Raw genomic sequence first — 21,823 nt, 5'->3', positions numbered from 1 at the left:
AACGTACAGAATAGTGAAAGGCTTGGATAGAGTGGATGTGGAGAGGATGTTTCCACCAGTGGGAGAGTCTAGGACCAGAGGGCCCAGCCTCAGAATTAAAGGACGTTCCTTTAGGAAGGAGATGAGGAGGAATTTCTTTAATCAGAGGGTGGTGAATCTGTGAAATTTGTTGCCAGAAAAGGCCGAGGAGGCCAAGTCAATGGATATTTTTAAGGCAGAGAAGGATAGATTCTTGATTAGTACGGGTGTCAGGGGTTACGGGAAGAAGGCAGGAGAATGGGGTTGGGAGGGAAAGATAGATCAGCCATGATTGAATGGCGGAGTAGACTTGATGGGCCGAATGGCCTATTTCTGCTCCTATCACTCATGAACATGAAACGATGATATAGCCGTAATTGGTCAGACCATTCAACATTTCTCCAGCGATTTGTGGACACCCAAGTGGTCAATGTGGAAAAAAGACAAGAATTCTTACCGATGAACAGCTGTTGATGGTTCTTACTGGTTTCATGACGTGGAATCGAATTGTAATCAATGCGCTACAGGTCAGAGTGGTCTGTTGGGAAAGTGCAAAAACGAAATGAAATAAATTGTTTAGTTTAGTTTAGAGATGCAGCATGAAATCATGCCCACCGAGTCTGCACCGACCAGCGATCCCCGCACACTAACACTAACATGCCCACCGAGTCTGCACCGACCAGCGATCCCCGCACACTAACACTAACATGTTAACATGTGCACACACATGGAACGATTTTTACATTTACACCAAGCCAATTAACCTACAAACCTGTACGTCTTTGGAGTGTGGGAGGAAACCGAAGATCTCAGAGAAAACCCACGCAGGTCACGGGGAGAACGTACAAACTCCGTACAGACGGCACCCGTAGTCGGGATCGAACCCGGGTCTCTAGGGCTGCGTTCGCCGTAAGACAGCGACTCTACCGCTGCGCCACCGTGACCGCACATTTTTAGAATCTTTCCTGAATATCAACTCTCCAGCCTTCTCAGTCGTACAGCATGGAAACAGGCCATTCGGCCCTAATAATCCACGCCGACTTTCCTGCCCCATCTCAGCCAGTCCCATTTGCCCACTGTTGCGGTGGCCGTATAATAACAGAAGCCTTACACCTGAATAACGATCCAAAGACTTTATTAACTACATAGCAAGCACGACCTCACGCCTGCACGTTCCACTTACACTAACCCGAATCTCACAAGCAGTGGTCACTCAAAAGCTAATGGGGCGTAACTACAAAAGCATGACACATAACATGAGCGACACCATTATACTAATCTACACCCACATTTGGCCCATAGTGGCGTCTAGGGTTACGGGGAGAAGGCAGGAGAATGGGGCTGAGAGGGAAAGATAGATCAGCCACGACTGAATGGGGGAGCAGACTCTGAAGAAGGGTCTCGACCCAAAACGTCACGCATTCCTTCTCTCCAGAGATGCTGCCTGTCCCACTGAGTTACTTTATCTTTTTGTGTCTATCTACAGTAGACTCGATGGACCGAATGACCTAATTCTGCTTCTATCACTTATGAACATGAATCCCTCTGAATCTCTCCTAGGAAGGATGTGGCTTTGGAGAGGGTGTAGGAGATTTACCACACTGCCTGGATTAGAAAGCACTAGCTATTAGGAGATGTTTAGATTGTTTCCCTGGAGGGTGGGAGGTTGAGAGGAGACTATGGGAGTATATATTTTGTATAGTGCACAAAATTCAGATATTCGAGTGTAACTGTGCAGCATACACATTGTAACTATTCAGACATTCAAGTGTTAACTGTGTAGCATGTGTACTCTTAGGCATTCCTCAGTTAGCCTGGCATTATTCCTCAGTTAGCAGTCCTTAGATCCCTTATGCCATATTTGGTCCTTAGACTTAATCCTTAGGCATTCCTACTTTGGTAACCTTTGACTTAGGCATTGCCTGTACACCATTATCTCTTTGCCTTGTCACATTTGGATGAAAGATAATGGTGGCAAGGGAAGAGATAAGGAAAGACATAGGCCTTGGGGTGATGGATGGATGTGAGGGATGGACTAGCAGGGAAATAAGGGAGGCGAAGTGTGAAGGGATGTGAGCATTGAGATAAGGATATATTACTGAACGGGATTTAATGGTGACGGGCCAACGGGTGACTGCAAAGAAGTGAATGACTGAAGAAAGGAGTGTGGGTATGAGGTAATGTAAAGAAGATAAGGTTTGGAATAATCCTATAAACATAGACTGCCCGATGTACTAAGTGGGCAGTCAGGTGGTTGACTTCCTGATTGTTCCAGCCGTTGTTTGCAAATAAAGGCTTTTAACTTCTCGAAGAATTCTCCGTGTCGCCTGTCTTAATTTCGAAGCTAAAGAAAACCACGACAAAATCTGATATGTATATAAAATGATGAGTCATAGATAGGGTAGACAGTGAGAACCTTTCCCCCAGGTTAGCACACCAACCCCTCTACTTCCTTAGAAGGCTTAAGAAGCTCGGCATGGCCCCAACAACTCTCACCAACTTCTACAGATGCGCCGTAGAAAGCATTTGATCGGGATGCATCACAGCTTGGTTTGGGAACAGCTCCATCCAAGACCGCAAGAAACTGCAGGGAATTGTGGACGCAGCCCAGACCATCACACAAACCAACCTCCCTTCCATTGACTCCATCTACACCTCACGCTGCCTCAGCAAGGCCAGCAGCATAATCAAGGACCAGTCGCACCCTGGCCACTCCCTCGTCTCCCCTCTCCCATCGGGCAGAAGTGTGAAAACTAAACGATATTCCCTTATCATGCATCTATACACTGTCAGTGGCTCGTTTGGAATCATGTATTGTCTTTCTGCCGACTGGGTGGCACGCAACAAAAGCTTTTCACTGTATCTCGGTGCACGGGACAATAAACTAAACTGAACTGAACTGGGTGAGAATGACAAGTACTGGAGGGGCATTAAAGTCAGAGGGGCACCGTTTAAAGGAGAGGTGGCGTGCAGGTTTTTTTACACAGAAGTCATAGAGGATCACCCACCACCCTCTGTGTAAAATAACCCACCGCGCACATCTCCTTTAAAACTTTGCCCCTCTCACCTTAAACCTACAAAGCAATTTAACGATTGCAGGTTACGCTAACTCCACATAATACAACTTATTCCAAATTATACAAATGGAAAATGATACAAAAGTTAATGGTAAGTTTACACAGAGGGTGGTGGGGGCCTGGAATACTGCCAGGGGTGGTGGTGGCGTTTCTAGGTAGGCACATGGATATGCAGGGAATGGAGGGATGTGGGTGTTGCTATTAAGGGCGTGCAGCGTAGGTTTACTAGGTTAATTCCCGGAATGGCAGGACTGTCATGTGTTGAAAGACTGGAGTGACTAGGCTTGTATACACTGGAATTTAGAAGGATGAGAGGGGATCTTATCGAAACGTATAAGATTATTAAGGGGTTGGACACGTTAGAGGCAGGAAACATGTTCCCAATGTTGGGGGAGTCCACAACAAGGGGCCACAGTTTATGAATAAGGGGTAGGCCATTTAGAACGGAGATGAGGAAAAACCTTTTCAGTCAGAGAGTTGTGAATCTGTGGAATTCTCTGCCTCAGAAGGCAGTGGAGGCCAATTCTCTGAATGCATTCAAGAGAGAGCTAGATAGAGCTCTTAAGGATAGCGGAGTCAGGGGTTACGGGGAGAAGGCAGGAACGGGGTACTGATTGAGAATGATCAGCCATGATCACATTGAATGGCGGTGCTGGCTCGAAGGGCCGAATGCCCTCCTCCTGCACCTATTGTCTATTGTCTATTGTCTATTGGATCACGCGCAGGTAGAGGAGATTAGATTAACTTGGCATCTAATGTTCGGCATGGACATTGTGGGATGAAGGGCCTGTTGCAAGTCCACACTCTTCTATGTTCTGTATAATATTGTCACTAAAACAAGTTTGACGGACCCTGACTGTGGGTGCTGTCTGTATGGAGTTTGTACATTCTCCCCGTGACCTGCGTGGGTTTTCTCCGGGTGCCCCGGTTTACCCCCACACTCCAAAGACGTACAGGTTTGCAGGTTGTAGGAAAGAAATACTGCAGATGATGGTTTCAATTGAAGGTAGACACAAAATGCTGCAGTAACTCAGCAGGTCAGGCAGCATCTCGGGAGAGAAGGAATCCGCATCAAAGAGGATCTGACATGGACAACACAAGTCAAGTCAAGTCAAATTTATTTGTCACATACACATACTCGATGTGCAGTGAAATGAAAGTGGCAATGCCTGCGGGTTGTGCACAAAAAGAATTACAGTTACAGCATATAAATAAAGTTAATAAGTTACTAAACATAGCACAAAAAGTGTCGACAAAAATTTAGTCTCTGGGGTTATCAAAGTTGACAGTCCTGATGGCCTGTGGGAAGAAGCTCCGTCTCATCCTCTCCGTTTTCACAGCGTGACAGCGGAGGCGTTTGCCTGATCGTAGCATCTGGAACAGTCCGTTACTGGGGTGGCAGGGGTCCCTCATGATCTTGCTTGCTGCACTGGTGGGTAAGGCAAGGCAGCGCCTTTACCACCTCAGACAGCTGAGGAAATTCAGAGTGTCTCTGAGGATCCTTCAATGCTTCTACTTTGGGGCTGTAGAGAGCATCTTGTCCGGCAACATCACAATCTGGTTTGGGAACAGCTCTGCCCAGGACAGGATGGCCCTGCAGAGAGTAGTGCATTTGGCAGAACGCACCATGGGAACTACACTCGTCCCCCTGCAGGACCTATACATCAGGAGGTGCAGATCCAGAGCAAGCAAGATTATGGGGGACCCCTACCACCCCAGTAACGGACTGTTCCTGATGCTATGGTCAGGCAAACGCCTCCGCTGTCATGCTGTGAAAACAGAGAGGATGAGACGGAGTTTCTTCCCACAGGCCATCAGGACTGTTAACTATTATAACTCCAGGGACTAAATTTTCTTTTCTGTATTCATTTTAATTTTTATGCTGTAATTGTAATTTTTTTGTGCACAATCCGCAGGCATTGCCCCTTTCATTTCACTGCACATCGTGTGTGTGTATGTGACAAATAAACTTGACTTGAAGACTTGAAGGAATGGGTAACGTTTCGGGTCGAGGCCCTTCTTCAGTCACCCATTCCTTCTCTCCCGAGATGCTGCCTGACCCGCTGAGTTACTCCAGCATTTTGTTTTCTACCTCAGGTTTGCAGGTTGTTTGGCTTCTGTAAATTGCCCCTAGGCTTGTACTCGCTGAAATTTAGACTGAGGGGGGATCTTATAGAAACATATAAAATTCTTAAGGGGTTGGAGAGGCTAGATGCGGGAAGATTGTTCCCGATGTTGGCGGAGTCCAGAACCAGGGGTCACAGTTTAAGGATAAGGGGGAAGTCTTTTAGGACCGAGATGAGAAAACATTTCTTCACACAGAGAGTGGTGAGGCTGTGGAATTCTCTGCCACAGAAGGTAGTTGAGGCCAGTTCATTGGCTATATTTAAGAGGGAGTTAGATGTGGCCCTTGTGGCTAAAGGGATCAGGGGGTATGGAGAGAAGGCAGGTACAGGTTACTGAGCTGGATGATCAGCCATGATCATATTGAATGGCGGTGCAGGCTCGAAGGGCCGAATGGCCTACTCCTGCACCTATTTTCTATGTTTCTATGTTTCTATGTTTCTATGTAAGAGCGCAGGATGGAACTAGTGTACGGGGTGATCGCTGGTCGGCACAGACTCGTTGGTCCGAACTACGTCTCTAAAAACAAAAACAAAAAAAGAAAATGAAGAGAGCATAAACATACTTTCATAAAATACTTACCCCGTTATTCATGAATTCACACTGTTGCATAGTGTCCTCCATACCCTTAGCACAGACTGTCTCCTTCAGGGTAAATCCTATGTCATATTCTTTGCCAAACGTGACTAACTATAGAAATAAAAAGTGATTACGTCATTGCCTATCTCCGGTAGTACTGCCCAGAGTGAGGCCCAGCGCAAATTGGAGGAACAGCACCTCATAGAAACATAGAAACATTGAAACATAGGAGATAGGTGCAGGAGTAGGCCATCCGGCCCTTCGAGCCAGCAATGCCATTCAATATGATCATGGCTGATCATCCAAAGTCAGTACCCCGTTCCGGCTTTCTCCCCATATCCCTTTTCCTTTAGCCCTCAGAGCTAAATCTAACTCTCCCTTGAAAATTTTTATATTTCGCTTGGGCAGCTTACACCCCAGCGGTATGAATATTGGCTTCTCTAACTTCAGGTAACCATTGCTTTCCCTCTCTCTCCATCCCCTCCCCCTTCCCAGTTCTCCAACCAGTCTGACTGTCCCTGATTATATTTTATCTCTGTTTGCTTTTTTGTTATCCTCTCCTAGCTAACAATGATCAATTCTACATTTTCCTTCATCTCCACCCCTTTGATGTCTCATTCTCACACCTTACACTTTCTTATCTCTGTATCTCCCCCTCCCCCTTCCCTGACTCTCAGTCTGAAGAAGGGTCTCGACCCGAACGTCATCCATTCCTTCTCTCCAGAGATGCTGCCTGTCCCACTGTGTTACTCCAGTATTTTGTGTCTATCTTCAAATCATAGATTTAGTTTAGTTTAGGGATACAACACCGGAAGCAGGCCCTTCGGCCCACCGAGACCGTGCTGACCAGCGACCCCCGCACATTAATACCATCCCACACACACTAGGGACAATTCACAGGCCTTTACTTTGGCCCACCATCCTGGCCAACGACCATCGATCACCCGTTCACACCCGTTCCACATTATCCCGCTTTCTCACCCACTCCCTGCACACTAGCGGCAATTTACAGAAGCCAATTAACCTACAGTCCTGTATGTCCTTAAGATGTGGGAGGAAAGTGTAACGCCCAGAGGAAAGCCACATGGTCACGGGGAGAACGTGCAAACTCCACACCGACAGCACCTGGGTTCAGGATAGAACCCACATTATGTTCAAAGCAGACATTGCGGGCTGAGGGGCACGTTCCTATGCTGCCATGCTCTATGTTCTATGTACTATGTTCTATGTACTATGTTCTATGTACTATGTTCTATGTACTATGTTCTATGTACTATGTTCTATGTACTATGTTCTATGTACTATGTTCTATGTTCTATGTTCTATGTACTATGTTCTATGTTCTATGTTCTATGTACTATGCTCTATGTTCTATGTTCTATGTTCTATGTTCTATGTTCTATGTACTATGTTCTATGTTCTATGTTCTATGTACAATGCTCTATGTTCTATGTATAAATGAATGCCTTTTCACACAGACGGTGGGTGGGTGGATGGAACAAGCTGCCGGAGGACGTAGTTGAGGCAGGGACTATTGCAATGTTTAATAAACATTTAGACAAGTACATGGATAGGACAGGTTTAGAGAGATATGGGCCAAATGCAGGCAGGTGGGACTAGTGGAGGTGGGCATGTTGTTCGGCATGGGCAAGTTGGCCTGTTTCGACGCTGTAATACTCTATGACTCCATTACTATGGCTCAATGACTCTGTCTCTATGAATCTATGACTCTGTGACTCTGTGTCTCTGTGTCTCTGTGTCTCTGTGACTCTGTGACTCTGTGTCTCTGTCTCTGTGACTGTGTCTCTGTGTCTCTGTGTCTCTGTGACTCTGTGTCTCTGTCTCTGTGACTGTGTCTCTGTGACTCTGTGACTGTGTGACTCTGTGTCTCTGTGTCTCTGTGACTCTGTGTCTCTGTGACTCTGTGTCTCTGTGACTCTGTGACTGTGTCTCTGTGTCTCTGTGTCTCAGTGTCTCAATGTCTCAGTGTCTCTGTGACTCTGTGTCTCTGTGACTCTGTGTCTCTGTGACTCTGTGACTGTGTCTCTGTGTCTCTGTGTCTCTGTGTCCCTGTGTCTCTGTGACTCAGTGACTCTGTGACTCTGTGTCCCTGTGTCTCTGCGTCTCTGTGTCTCTGTGACTCTGTGTCTCTGTGTCTCTGTGTCCCTGTGTCTCTGTGTCTCTGTGTCTCTGTGTCTGTGTCTCTGTGTCTCTGTGACTGTGTCTCTGTGTCTCTGTGTCTCTGTGTCCCTGTGTCCCTGTGTCTCTGTGACTCTGTGACTCTGTGTCCCTGTGTCTCTGTGTCTCTGTGTCTCTGTGACTCTCTCTGTGACTCTGTGACTGTGTCTCTGTCAAGTCAAGTCAAGTCAATTTTATTTGTATAGCACATTTAAAACCAACCCACGTTGACCAAAGTGCTGTACATCTGATTAGGTACTAAGGAAAAAAATGAAACATACAGTTGCACACAAACAGTTCACAGCGTCTCCTCAATGGGCCTCAAACGCTAGGGACTAGAAATAGGCGACTCTGTGACTCTGTGACTCTGTGACTCTGTGTCTCTGTGTCTCTGTGACTCAGACGCTGTGACTCAGACTCTGTGTCTCTGTGTCTCTGTGTCTCTGTGTCTCTGTGTCTCTGTGACTCTGTGACTCTGTGTCTCAGTGTCTCTGTGTCTCTGTGTCTCTGTGTCTCTGTGTCTCTGTGTCTCTGTGTCTCTGTGACTCTGTGTCTCAGTGTCTCTGTGTCTCTGTGTCTCTGTGTCTCTGTGTCTCTGTGTCTCAGTGTCTCTGTGTCTCTGTGTCTCTGTGTCTCTGTGACTCTGTGACTCAGACGCTGTGACTCAGACTCTGTGACTCTGTGACTCAGACGCTGTGACTCTGTGACTCTGTGACTGTGTGACTCAGACTCTGTGACTCAGACTCTGTGACTCTGTGACTGTGCCTCTGTGTCTCTGTGACTCTGTGTCTCAGTGTCTCTGTGTCTCTGTGTCTCTGTGTCTCAATGTCTCAGTGTCTCTGTGACTCTGTGTCTCTGTGTCTCTGTGACTCTGTGTCTCTGTGTCTCTGTGACTCTGTGTCTCAGTCTCTCTGTCTCTCTGTGTCTCAGTCTCTCTGTGTCTCAGTGTCTCAGTCTCTCTGTGTCTCTGTGTCTCTGTGTCTCTGTGTCTCTGTGTCTCTGTGTCTCTGTGTCTCTGTGTCTCAGTCTCTCTGTGTCTCAGTCTCTCTGTGTCTCAGTGTCTCAGTGTCTCAGTGTCTCAGTGTCTCAGTGTCTCAGTGTCTCTGTGTCTCTGTGTCTCTGTGTCTCTGTGTCTCTGTGTCTCAGTGTCTCTGTGTCTCTGTGTCTCTGTGATTCTATGAATCTTTAACTCTATGGCTCCATGACTATGGCTCTCTGATAATATGACTCTAATTATCCCTCAATGTCAGCACCTGCCATTGCGTAAAAGATGCAGAATGCTCCAAACCTCATTTCCTGGCCAGGGTACAGAAGGAAAGGTGAAGCAGCTGGGTGGTCAGCTGTGCCTTCCCGCTCTGTAATGAATGCGCAGGGAGGTGAATGGAAGCAGGAGAGGGATTGGCAAGTTCAGGCCTGCTTCACCAGTCCACCAAGGCTGATTAGTTTCTGAAAGATGGTGCCGGTGTAGCTGACTGGGCTGAAGCCTGCCGTGACAGGGTTGCTACCAACAAACCAAGTGTCTGTTGGCTGGTTTGAACATGGAACATAGAACCGAACAGACAATCTACGGAGTGATCGCTGGTCGGCACGGTCTCGATGGGCTGAAGGGCCTGGTTCTGCTCCGTACCTCTAAACTACAGACAGCATCCTCAGCCAGGACTGAGTCCACATCGACAAGTGATCCCGGCACACTAACACCATCTTACACACACTAGGGACGATTTGTTTATGATTTTACCGAAGCCAATTAGCCTACAAAGCTGCACGTCTTTCGAGTGTGGGAGGAAACTGGGGAGAATGTACAGTCAGAACATGGGTCTCTGGCGCTGTAAGGCAGCAACTGGAACGACCCAGTGGCGTATCAGTAGAGTTGCTGCCTCACAGCGCCAGAGTCCCGGGTTCGATCCTGACTACGGGTGCTGTCTGTACGGAGTTTGTACGTCCTTCACGTGACCACGTGGTTTTTGTTCGGGTGGCTCCGGTTTCCTCCCGCACTCCCAAGACGTACAATTTGTAGGTTAGTTGACCGGTAAAATTATTTTAAAAATTGTCCCCAGCGTGTGTAGGATAGTGTTAGCTGGTCGGCACGGACTTGGTGGGCCGAAGGGCCAGTTTCCGTGCTGCATCTCTAAACTAAACTCCACACCATTGTGCCGCCCAATGTTATTGTACCTGTCTTAACGACTTCCACTGGCAGCTCTTTCCACATACCCACTTCCTTCTGTGTGAAAAAGTTCCAATTAAATCTTTTCCCTCTCATCTTAAGCCGATGCCCCCTAGTTCTTGATTCCCCCACCTTGGGGGAACAGACTGTGCTGTTGCATCCGTCCTCCTCATGATTTTAGACACGTCCACAAGATCACCCCTCAGTCTCCTGCACTCGAAGGAATAAATTCCTAATCTTCCCAATCTCCCAAAATAAACCAGGTCCTCGTGTCCTGGCAATATCTCCATAAATCTTCTCCATAAACCCAGCTTAACAGCATGCTTCCGATGGTAAGGTGACTAAAACTGAGCACAAATACTCATAAAGTCCTACCTGGCCAATCTCCAAATGCTCCCTTCAGGGGCAGTTTCTTCCCAGCTGTTACCAGGCAGCTGAACCGTCCTACCACCAACTAGAGAGCGGTCCTGACCTCCCATCTACCTCACTGGAGACCCCTGGACTATCTTTAATCGGACTTTACTGGACTTTACCTTGCACTAAACGTTATTCCCTTTATCCTGTATCTGTACATAGTAGGCGGCTCGATTTTAATCATGTATAGTCTTTCCGCTAACTGGATAGCACGCAACCAAAACTTTTTTTCTCCTTACATTGGTACACGTGACAATAAATTAAACGAAACTAAAGAATGTAGCTCAGGATAGGCACGAAATGCTGGAATAACTCAACGGGTCAGGCATTGAGGCAGGTACAATAACATTGGGCGGCACAATGGTGTAGAGTTTAGTTTAGAGATACAGTGCGGAAACTGGCCCTTCGGCCCACCAAGTCCGCGCCGACCAGCAATCCCCGCATGCTAACACTATCCTACACGCACTGGGGACAATTTGGAGAAAAGGAATAGGTGACGTTTCAGGTAGAAATCCTTCTTTAGACCCTTCTCGACCTGAAACTTTACCTATTCATTTTCTCCAGACTCCTGTCCCGCTGAGTTACCTGTCTACCTGCCCCGCTGAGTTACCAGTCTACCTGCCCCGCTGAGTTACTCCAGCATTTTCTGTCTATCTTCGGTGGAAACCAGCATCTGCAGTTCCACCCTTCCCACACTGACCTTTCAGTGCAGGGCTTCCTTCCACTGTCAGAGTGAGGCCCAGTGCAAATTGGAGGAACATAGAAACATAGAAAAATGGGTGCAGGAGTAGGCCATTCGGCCCTTCGAGCCAGCACCACCATTCAATATGATCATGGCTGATCATCTAAAATCAGTACCCCGTTCCTGCTTTTTCCCCATATCCCTTGATTCCGTTAGCCCTAAGAGCTAAACCTAACTCTCTCTTGAAAACATCCAGTGAATTGGCCTCCGCTGCCTTCTGTGGCGGAGAATTCCACAGATTCACAACTCTCTGGGTGAAACAACACCTCATATTTCGCTTGGGCAGCTTACAGCCCAGCGGTATCAATTGCATCCCTTACCCAATGTAGCTCAGGCCCTCGAGTCCTGGCTGCATCCTCTTAAATCCAATCCCACCAGGGCAAAGTCCTGCCCTACCCAACCTCTCCCTCCGGCCTTGACGGCGCCCCCTGGCTGCGGGGATCGGCAGCACGCGTCGCGGTTCATCAACACAGCAGCACGGCGGTCGGTGTCCCCCTACCTTGATGGCGATGCAGTACGTTCTCAAGAGCTTGAAGAGGTTGTCCTGGCCAGAGCCTGCGTTGTACTTGTAGATGGCGGACTGCAGGGCGTCTTTGGCCGTCGGCGTGCGTTGGACCGGGCTCCCACTCACCGCAACCACCGCGGCGGCACACAGGAGGTAAGCCAACCACAACCTCATCTTGCCAAGCCTCTTCGCTCCAAATCCCCGGTCAAAACTGCTGCGACACTCCAGACTGGTGAGTCCTTCCACTAGGTTACCTATTGGCAGTTGTGGTTAATTATTACCCCTGACCTTGAATCTCCCTTTGGATGGCAAGGGTGGCCAAATAGTTCTCTCTCCGCATCGATATTTACTTCAGTCCTGCATGGCTGACAATCAAAACAGACTCCAGCCAGCATTTGCCCTGATAAACAACCAGAAACACCAAATTCATTTCCGTTGAAAAATCTACAATGATGGGGGTGGGAGGGGAGGGGAGGGGAGGGGAGGGGTGGGGGTGGGGGGGTGGGAAAGGGTAGCAGAAAAGACAACACTTCCACACAGTCCACACCACACAGTTGGAGAGGGTCCAGAGGAGGTTTACGAGAATGTGTAGGTTAACATGTGATGAGCGTTTGTCGGCACTGGGCCTGTACTCGCTGGAGTTTAGAAGGATGAGGGGGGGGACCTCATTGAAACTTACCGAATAGTGAAAGACCTGGATACAGTGGATGTGGAGAGGATGTTTCCACTAGTGGGAGAGTCTAGGAGCAGAATTAGGCCATTGGGCCCATCAAGTCTACTCCGCCATTCAATCATGGCCGATCTATCTCTCCCTCCTCACCCCATTCTCCTGCCTTCTCCCCCATAACCCCCTGACACCCGCACTAGTCAATGGTGAGTGTTGTGCAGTGTTCCAAAGAGGAGAAAAAGGGGATTGTGCAGAAAGGGAAACAGGAGGGGGAAGGGGGGGAGGAGGAGGGATTGTTAGAGGTTACCTAAAAGTGGAGAATCCAATGCTCATGGTTCATAGTTGAGGTTCGTGTGTTGTGGTTGGTTTTGTTGTAGGTTGTAGCATTTAACAGCCTGTTGGCTGTTGGGAAGAAGCTGTTCCTGAACCTGACGTTACTGTTTTCAGGCTCCTGTACCTTCTTCCCGATGGCAGGAGTGGAATGAGAGCGTGGCCAGGGTGGTGTGGGTCTCTGATGATGCTGGTTGCCTCTTTGAGGCAGCGACTCCTGTAGATCCCTTTGATGGTGGGGAGGTCAGTGCCCGTGATGGACCGGGCAGTGCCCACCACTCTCTGGAATCTCCTTCGTTCCTGGACGTTCGAGTTATCTAGGCCAAGATGCAACCAGTCAGTGTGCTCTCTAGCTTATACCTGTAGAGGTTCAATAGAGTATTAGTCAGCATACTGAATCTCCTGACAAGATTCATAGTCATAGAATGATACAGCATGGAAACAGGCCCTTCGGCCCAACTTGCCCACACCGGCCAACATGTCCCAGCTACACTAGTCCCACCTGCCTGTGTTTGGCCCATATCCCTCTAAACCTGTCCTGTCCAAGTACCTGTCTAATTGTTTCTTAAATGTTGCGATAGTCCCAGCCTCAACTATCTCCTCTGGCAGCTTGTTCCATACACCCACCACCCTTCGTGGGAAAAAGTTACCCCTCAGATTCCTATTAAAGCTTTTCATCTTCACCTTGAACCTATGTCCTCTGGTCCTCGATTCCCCTACTCTGGGCAAGAGACTCTGTGCATCTCCCCGATCTATTCCTCTCATGATTTTGCACACCTCTATAAGATCGCCCCTCATCCTCCTGCACTCCAAGGGATATAGTCCCAGCCGACTCAACCTCTGCCTATAGCTCACACCCTCGAGTCCTGGCAACATTCTCGTAAATCTTCTCCGTACCCTTTCCCAACTTAACAACATCTTTCCTACAACATGGTGCCCAGAACCAAACACAATACTCTAAATGCGGCCTCACCAACGCCTTCTAAAACTGCAACATGATCTCCTAACTTCTATACTCAATACTCTGACTAATGAAAGCCAAAGTGCGAAAAGCCTTTTTGACAACCCTATCTACCTGCGACTCAACCTTCACTTCTAGATCCCTCTGCTCTACAACACTCCCCAGAGGCCTACCGTTCACTGTGTAGGTCCTGCCCATGTTAGACTTCCCAAAATGCAACACCTCACATTACTCTGTATTAAATTCCAACAACCGTTCTTCAGTCCACCTGGCCAATCGATCAAGATCCTGCTGCAATTTATCACAACCATCTTCACTATCTGCAAAACCACTCACTTTTGTATCATCGGCAAACTTGCTAATCTTGCCCTGTATGTTCTCATCCAAATCATTGATATTGATCTCAGAGAAGATCTCGGAGAAAATCCACGCAGTTCACGGGGGAGGCAGACAGCGCCCGAAGTCGGGATCGAACCCGGGTCTCTGGCGCTGCAAACGCTGCAAGCGCTGTGAGGCAGCAACTCTACCGCTGCGCCACCGTGCCACACCTCCCTAAGATTGTTAGCAAAGTGAAATAAAATAACTCCCTCACCTCTTCCATGTGCTGTGACGTAGTTTCTGCTGTAGATTTTATATCAATCTGCTGTTACTCTCTCCCAATCTGTTTTAAATTCTTTCTGAGTAGGAAGGAACTGCTTTAAACCGGGTAGACACAAAAATCTGGAGTAACTCAGCGGGTCAGGCAGCATCTCTGGAGAGAAGGAATGGATGACTTTTCGGGTCGAGACCCTTCTTCAGTCTGACCCGCTGAGTTACTCCAGCATTTTGTATCTATCATGTGTAAACCAGCAACTGCAGTTCCTTCCTACACAATACTCCAAGTGCAGCCTCACCGATGTCTTATACAACTGTAACCTAACATCGTTCCTTCTCTACTCAGTTCCCTGACTGACGAAGGCCAGTGTACCGAAAGCCACCTTCACCACCCCATCTTCCTGCGATGTCACTTTCAGCAAACTATATACTATATCAGTCTGAAGAAACCTTCTGTGGCTTGGAGCTTCTTCAGACTGAAGAAGGGTCTCGACCCAAAACGTCACCCATTCCTTCTCTCCAGAGATGCTGCCTGTCCCGCTGAGTTACTCCAGCATTTTGTGTCTATCATCGAATTATACAGCACGAAATAGGCCATTCAGCCCAACCCATCCATTGGGAACAGCTCCATCCAAGACTGTAAGAAATTGCAGCAAATTATCACCATCACACAAACCAACCTCCCTTCCATTGACTCCATCTACACCTCACGCTGCCTCGGCAAGGCCAGCAGCACAATCAAGGACCAGTTGCACCCTGGCCACTCCCTCTTCTCCCCTCTCCCATCGGGCAAAAGGTATATTAGTGTGAAAACGCACACCTCCAGATTCAGGAACAGTTTCTTCCCAGCTGTTATCAGGCAACTGAACCATCCTGCCACAACCAGAGAGCAGTCCTGAACTACTATCCACCTCATTGGTGACCCTCGGACTATCCTTGATCGGACTTTGCTGGCTTTACCTTGCACTGAACGTTATTCCCTTATCATGTGTCTATACACTGTAAATGGCTTAATTATAATCATGTATTGTCTTTCCGCTGACGGGTTAGTACGCAACAAAAGCTTTTCACTGTACCTCGGTACACGTGACAATAAACTAAACTGAACTGAACTGAAGCTGATGAACGGCGTGGACTTGCTGGGTCTGTTTCCATGCTGCATCTTTGAAATTAAAGTAAAATTGTCTTCATTTCATCATCTGCTTGATATTCAAACGCCATTATTTGTGGTTCTCTAATTCCTTTTGTTTACAATCCAACTGCCCCAGGCCTCTGACATTGCAAGTGGCAGCAGATTGAGATACAAATCGACAGCAGAGACTACATCATAGCACATGGGAGAGAAGAGGGAGTTATTTTATTTCATTTTGCTATCAGCCCTACATAGGTGAGGGGTAACTTTTGGACACAAAGGGTGGTGGGTGTATGGAACAAGCTGCCAGATGAGACTATCAGTTAGACGTATGGATAGGACATCAGATAGGTATATGGATAGGACAGGTTTGGAGGGATAGGGACCAAGGGAGGGCAGGTGGGACTGGTGTAGATGGGACATGTTGGCCAGTGTGGGCAAGTTGGGCCGAAGGGCCTGTTTCCATGCTATGACTCTATGAATCCTTATGTGGCACGGTGGCGCAGCAGTAGAGTTGCTGCCGCACAGCGCTTGCAGCGCCAGAGACCCGGGTTCGATCCTGACTACGGGCGCTGTCTGTCAACCCGTGACCTGCGTGGATTTTCTCCGAGACCTTCTCTGAGATCAATATCAATGATTTGGATGAGAACATAAACGGCAAGATTAGCAAGTTTGCTGATGATACAAAAGTGGGTGGTTTTGCAGATGGAGAAGATGGTTGTGACAAATTGTGGGGATGGGTTGTCTAAAATTGGAGAATTCAATATTCATGACATAAGTGATAGGAGCAGAATTGGGCTGTTTGGCCCATCAAGTCTACTCTGCCATTCAATCAACCATGATTGAATGGCGGAGTAGACTTGATGGGCCGAATGGCCTAATTCTGCTCCTATCACTTATGTCATGAATATTGAATTCTCCAATTTCCCTCCCGCCTAACCCCATTCTCCTACCTTCTCCCCATAACCCCTGACACCAAATATTATTCATACCAAAAAATAGGCACAAAATTCAGGAGTAACTCAGCAGGTCAGGCAGCATCTCTGGAGAAAAGGAATAGATGATGTTTTGGGTCGAGACCCTTCTTCAGACTGCGAGTCATATCGCTGGGTTGTAAGCTACCCAAGCAGAAAATGAGGTGCTGTTCCTCCAGTTTGAGTGTGGCCTCTCTCCGGCAATGGAGGAGGCCCAGGATAGAAAGGTCAGTGTGGGAATGGGAATGGGAAGGGGAGTTAAAATGGTTAGCAGCCAGGAGATCTCAGGCGGCATGGCAGCGCAGTGGCAGAGTTGTTGCCTTACAGCGCTTGCAGCGCCGGGACCCAGGTTCGATCCCGACTACGGGTGCTGTCTGTACGGAGTTTGTACGTTCTCCCCGTGACCTGCATGGGTTTTCTCCGAGATCTTCGGTTTCCTCCCACACTCCAAAGACGTGCAGGTTTGCAGGGGTAATTGGCTTGGTGTAATGTAAATTGTCCCTGGTGTGTGGGATAGTGTTAATGTGCGGTTGGCGGAAGGGCCTATTTCCGCGCTGTATCTCTACACTAAACTGTTCCTAGAGTGTGTAGGATAGTGTTAATGTGTGGGGATCGATGGTCGGTGCTGACTCGGTGGGCCGAAGGGCCTGTATCTAAAAATAAAATCCAGTAAGCCTTGGCACACCGAGCGCAAATTTTCTGCGAAATGGTCATGAACTCTATGGTCTCACCGATGTACAGGAGGCCACATCGCGAGATCCATGGGTTTATCAGAAGTCCCTGCATTCCACGAATTAAGAGGGAGTCGGTTTGTGTTGGCTGGGATTTAGCCTGAAGGTTGTTTGGTCGGCATCCAAAGAATTGATGGCCATTGGGGGGAGGAAACCATTTCCTCTGGATGGAATGTCTCAACGATGTGGAAGTCATCTGCAAATTAAAGCCAGGTCTTTTCAGAAGTGAAGTTAAGCACATTTTTGAAATTTCCTTTCATGTATTATTGTCACCTTGAGGAAGCTTTGCTCTGTTAACGTCTGCACTATGGTGCAGCAGATGTTCTACCAATCGGTGGTAGCCAGCGCCATCTTCTTCGCTGCCGTGTGCCGGGGCAGCAGGGCGAAGGCCGCGGACGCCAACGGGATCAACAAACTCATCAGGAAGGCTGGCTCCGTCCTGGGGGTGGAGATGGATCCATGGGAGGTGGTCTTGGAGTGGAGCGTGCTCCTCAAACTGTGGAGCATCCTGGACAATACAGCTCACCCCCTCCATGACACACTGGTCAACCTGAGGAGCACCTTCAGAAACAGGCTGGTCCCACCGAGATGCAGCACAGAACGCCACAGGAGATCCTTCTTCCCTGTGGCTATCAAACTGTACAACTCCTCCCCCTTCTGTTGTGGGGTAGACTGTCTCCCCTCCCCCCCCCCCCCCTCCCCCCCACCCATCCCCAATCTTTGCACGTCCCCAATCCTTTCCACTCACCACTTTAATCTCATGTTTCATGTATCTTGGTGAGTTTTATGACTGTTGGCAAATCAATTTCCCTCCTGGGATAAATAACGTTCTATTGTAACATATCGTACCGTTAACTGAGATACAGTAAAAAAACAAGACACAAAGTGCTGGAGTAACTCAGCGGGTCAGGCAGCATCTCTTGCGAAGATGGGCTGGCGACGTTTCGGATCGAGACCCTTCTTCAGACAGATTGTGCTGGGAGGAGAAATCTGTAAGAGAGGTGGGGGCGGGGCAAAGCCTGGCGAGTGATAGGTGGATACAGACGAGGGAAGCATTTATAGATCTTGCAGACGAGTGAAGAGAGAGGCAAAGGCTGGAGGTGAAAAGGAGACAAAAGGTTATCTGTACGGAGTTTGTACGTTCTCCCCGTGACCTGCTTGGGTTTCCTGCGAGATCTTCAGTTTCCTCCCACACTCCAAAGACGTACAGGTTTGTGAGTTAATTGGCTTGGTAAATGTAAAATTGTCCCTAGTGGGTGTAGGATAGTGTTAGTGTGCAGGGATCGCTGGTCGGTGTGGACTCGATGGGCCGAAGGGCCTATTTCTGTACTGTATCTCTAAACTAAACTAAACTAAACTAAAATGAGAGAAGAGGAGGAGTGTTTTTATTGATGAGAATAAATAGTATTTTATTGTTATCTATATACTAAAACTCTTGTTTGTTTGTTTGTTCCTGTTCTACAGCCAAAACGGTACACGATAGCGCGACAATTTTAGGCCCACCTTACTCACCGTCGTCCCTTTGGTGCTAATGGAAGAGGTTTCAATGAAATTGGTGTTATATTTTTTAAGTTATTCACACTTTAAAGTTTAAATCTATCTCCTAGGGAGGGAGGGAGGGACGGAAGGGGGGGAGGGAGGGAGGGGGGGAGGGAGGGAAGGATGGAGTGAGGGGGGAGGGAGGGAGGAAGGGGGGAGGGAGGGGGGAATGAGGGAGGGGGATGTAGTGAGGGGGGAGGGAGGGAGGAAGGGGGGAGGGAGGGAGGGGGGAGGGAGGGGAGAGTGAGGGAGGGGGCAAGGAGGGAGGGGGTATAAGGGGGGTTGAGGGGGATGGAATGGGGATGGGGAAGGGGGTGAGGAAGGGGGGAGGGGAAGGGGGAGAGGAAGGGAGAGGAGGGGAAGGGAGGGGAGGGGGAGAGAGGGAGGGAGAGGAGGAGGGGGGTAATGGGGGTCGAGGGGGATGGAGTGGGGGGAGGGGAAGGGGTGGAGGGGAGGGGAGGGGGAGGGAGGGAGAGGAGGAGGGGGTAGAGGGAGTGGGGAGGAGGGAAGAGGGGAGAGGGGAGGGGGGGGGGAGGAGGGTGCTGCACAAATGCAGGAGAGGTTTGGGCCCAACGGGTCCACTTGGTCTAGCAATGTCCTAAAACTCAAATATAGCAGTTGAGAGTGAAATGTAAAGCCAGGTGGAAGGATATGGGTGGATGCAGGTAAGGGATTTCTTGATTAGGAGATTGATGGACAAAGGCCAGAGATGAAAAGACAAATAGTGTTAGATAAGGAGTTAAGGATAGATGAGGTGTGCTTCTTCACATTCTCCAGAGATGCCGCCTGAACCACTGACTTACGGCAGCACTTTGTGTCTTCTTTTGTAAACTGGCAACTACAGTTCCTTCTGTCTCTGAGATGTAGCAGATAGGAGTAGAGATTTGCAACCCTTCCTAAAGTGGCATCCGATGCCAGGCGAAAACGTTTCAATCTGTCAGCGGCAGGTACAGGATACTGAGTTGGATGATCAGCCATGATCATATTGAATGGCGGTGCAGGCTAGAAGGGCCGAATGGCCTACTCCTGCACCTTATGTTTCTATGGTAGAGGGTGTAGGCGAGTGGTAGAGTGTGTAGGTGAGTGGTAGAGGGTGTAGGTGAGTGGTAGAGGGTGTAGGTGAGTGGTAGAGGGTGTAGGTGATTGGTGGAGGGTGTGGGCGAGTGGTAGAGGGTGTGGGCAAGTGGTAGAGGGTGTGGGCGAGTGGTAGAGGGTGTGGGCGAGTGGTAGAGGGTGTGGGCAAGTGGTAGAGGGTGTGGGCGAGTGGTAGAGGGTGTGGGCGAGTGGTAGAGGGTGTGGGCGAGTGGTAGAGGGTGTGGGTGAGTGGTAGAGGGTGTGGGCCAGTGGTAGAGGGTGTGGGCAAGTGGTAGAGGGTGTGGGCGAGTGGTAGAGGGTGTGGGTGAGTGGTAGACATTGGGTGGGGGAAGGGGGGGGCAGGAGTTGATGAGAATGAGGGCAGATTCAAAAATTGAATTGATTTAAGACTTGTGTAAAGGGGTAGTTTACGGTTGGCACGGATTACGGGCTGAAAGGCCTGCTTCTGTGCTGTGTCACTCCACGACTACATGACTATATTGAACAATAGGTGTCACGGTGGCGCAGCGGTAGAGTTGCTGCCTCACAGCGCCAGAGACCCGAGCTTGATCCTGACCACGGGTGCAGTCTGTACGGAGTTTATATGGTCTCACTATGACCGCGTGGGTTTTCTCCGGGTGCCCCGGTTTCCTCCCACACTCCAAAGACGTACAGGTTTGTCGGTTAATTGGCTTCAGTTTAAAAAATTGTCAATTGTCCCTAGTGTGTGTAGGATAGCGCTCGTGTACGGGGTGATCGCTGGCCGACATGAAATCACCGTCTCTGCGCTGTATTTCCAAAGTCTGAATACAGAGAAAAACCAGGTTTATGCAAATGAGCCGTGATCTCACTAAATGATAGAAGCTGTTTGCACTTTAAAAATAGAGTCACACTATCGACAGCTGATGAAAATGTATTAAGCTATATTCAAACTTTCAATTGCAGACAGCACTGCACCTAAACAATTTACTACATCAGGTGACCAAACTCATTGGGGCTTCTACGATGGACACAAAATGCTGGAGTAACATATAAGATTCTTATATCTTATCGAAACGTATAAGATTATTAAGGGGTTGGACACGTTAGAGGCAGGAAACATGTTCCCAATGTTGGGGGAGTCCAGAACAAGGGGCCACAGTTTAAGAATAAGGAGTAGGCCATTTAGAACTGAGATGAGGAAAAACTTTTTCAGTCAGAGAGTTGTGAATCTGTGGAATTCTCTGCCTCAGAAGGCAGTGGAGGCCAATTCTCTGAATGCTTTCAAGAGAGAACTAGATAGAGCTCTTAAGGATAGCGGAGTCAGGGGGTATGGGGAGAAGGCAGGAACGGGGTACTGATTGAGAATGATCAGCAATGATCACATTGAATGGCGGTGCTGGCTCGAAGGGCCGAATGACCTCCTCCTGCACCTATTGTCTATTGTTTATTGTAACTCAGGCAGCCCCTCTGGATCGAAGGAATGGGTGATGTTTCGGGTCGAGACCCTCCTTCAGACCGACAGTCAGGGGAGAGGGAGACGCAGAGATATGGAAGGTAAGGTGTGAAAATGAGACATCAAAGGGGACGGAGTTCAAGGACAATGTGGAATGGTTCATGGTTTGCTGAGGGAAAGGTGACAACGCGGCATACAAAGATAAAATGTAATCAGGAGAACAGTCAGACTGGTCGGTGAACTAGGATGGGGGATGGATGGAGAGGAGGGGAAAGCATGGGGTACGACGTTAGAGAAGTCATACCACTGGGGTGTAACCTGCCCAAGTGAAATATGAGGTGCTGTTCCTCCAATTTACGCTGGGCCTCACTCTGACAATGGAGGAGGCCCAGGACAGAAAGGTCAGATTGGGAATGGGAGGGGGAGTTAAAGTGTTGAGCAACTGGGAGGTCAGGTAGGTTATGGTGGACTGAGCGGAGGTGTTCAGGGAAACAATCGCTGAGTCTGCGCATGGTCTTTATAGATTGATAACCTTCCTAAATTTTCACAAAATGAGGGATATAATGACTAACTAATATTATTGAA

General features: G+C 48.6%; 1 protein-coding gene across 1 annotated transcript in view; it reads right to left on the bottom strand.

The window, feature by feature from the left end:
• LOC144592558 (cathelicidin-related antimicrobial peptide Bf-CRAMP-like) overlaps positions 1 to 21,823 on the bottom strand; it is a 31,723-nt gene that overhangs the window by 4,738 nt on the left and 5,162 nt on the right. The window contains exons 3-6 of the mRNA XM_078397143.1: positions 12,776 to 13,158; positions 11,796 to 12,201; positions 5,802 to 5,909; positions 476 to 556 (exon numbers count right to left, since the gene is read on the bottom strand). Of these exons, the coding sequence (XP_078253269.1) occupies positions 476 to 556; positions 5,802 to 5,909; positions 11,796 to 11,975 (369 nt within the window). The 5' untranslated portion in view covers positions 11,976 to 12,201; positions 12,776 to 13,158. The remainder of the gene's footprint in view (positions 1 to 475; positions 557 to 5,801; positions 5,910 to 11,795; positions 12,202 to 12,775; positions 13,159 to 21,823) is intronic.

Source organism: Rhinoraja longicauda, chromosome 4 (assembly GCF_053455715.1).
Source record: "Rhinoraja longicauda isolate Sanriku21f chromosome 4, sRhiLon1.1, whole genome shotgun sequence".
NCBI classification, from domain to species: Eukaryota; Metazoa; Chordata; class Chondrichthyes; order Rajiformes; family Arhynchobatidae; genus Rhinoraja; species Rhinoraja longicauda.
The sequence above is the reverse complement of the archived record's forward strand: the minus strand, read 5'-3'. Positions and strand labels throughout refer to the sequence as shown.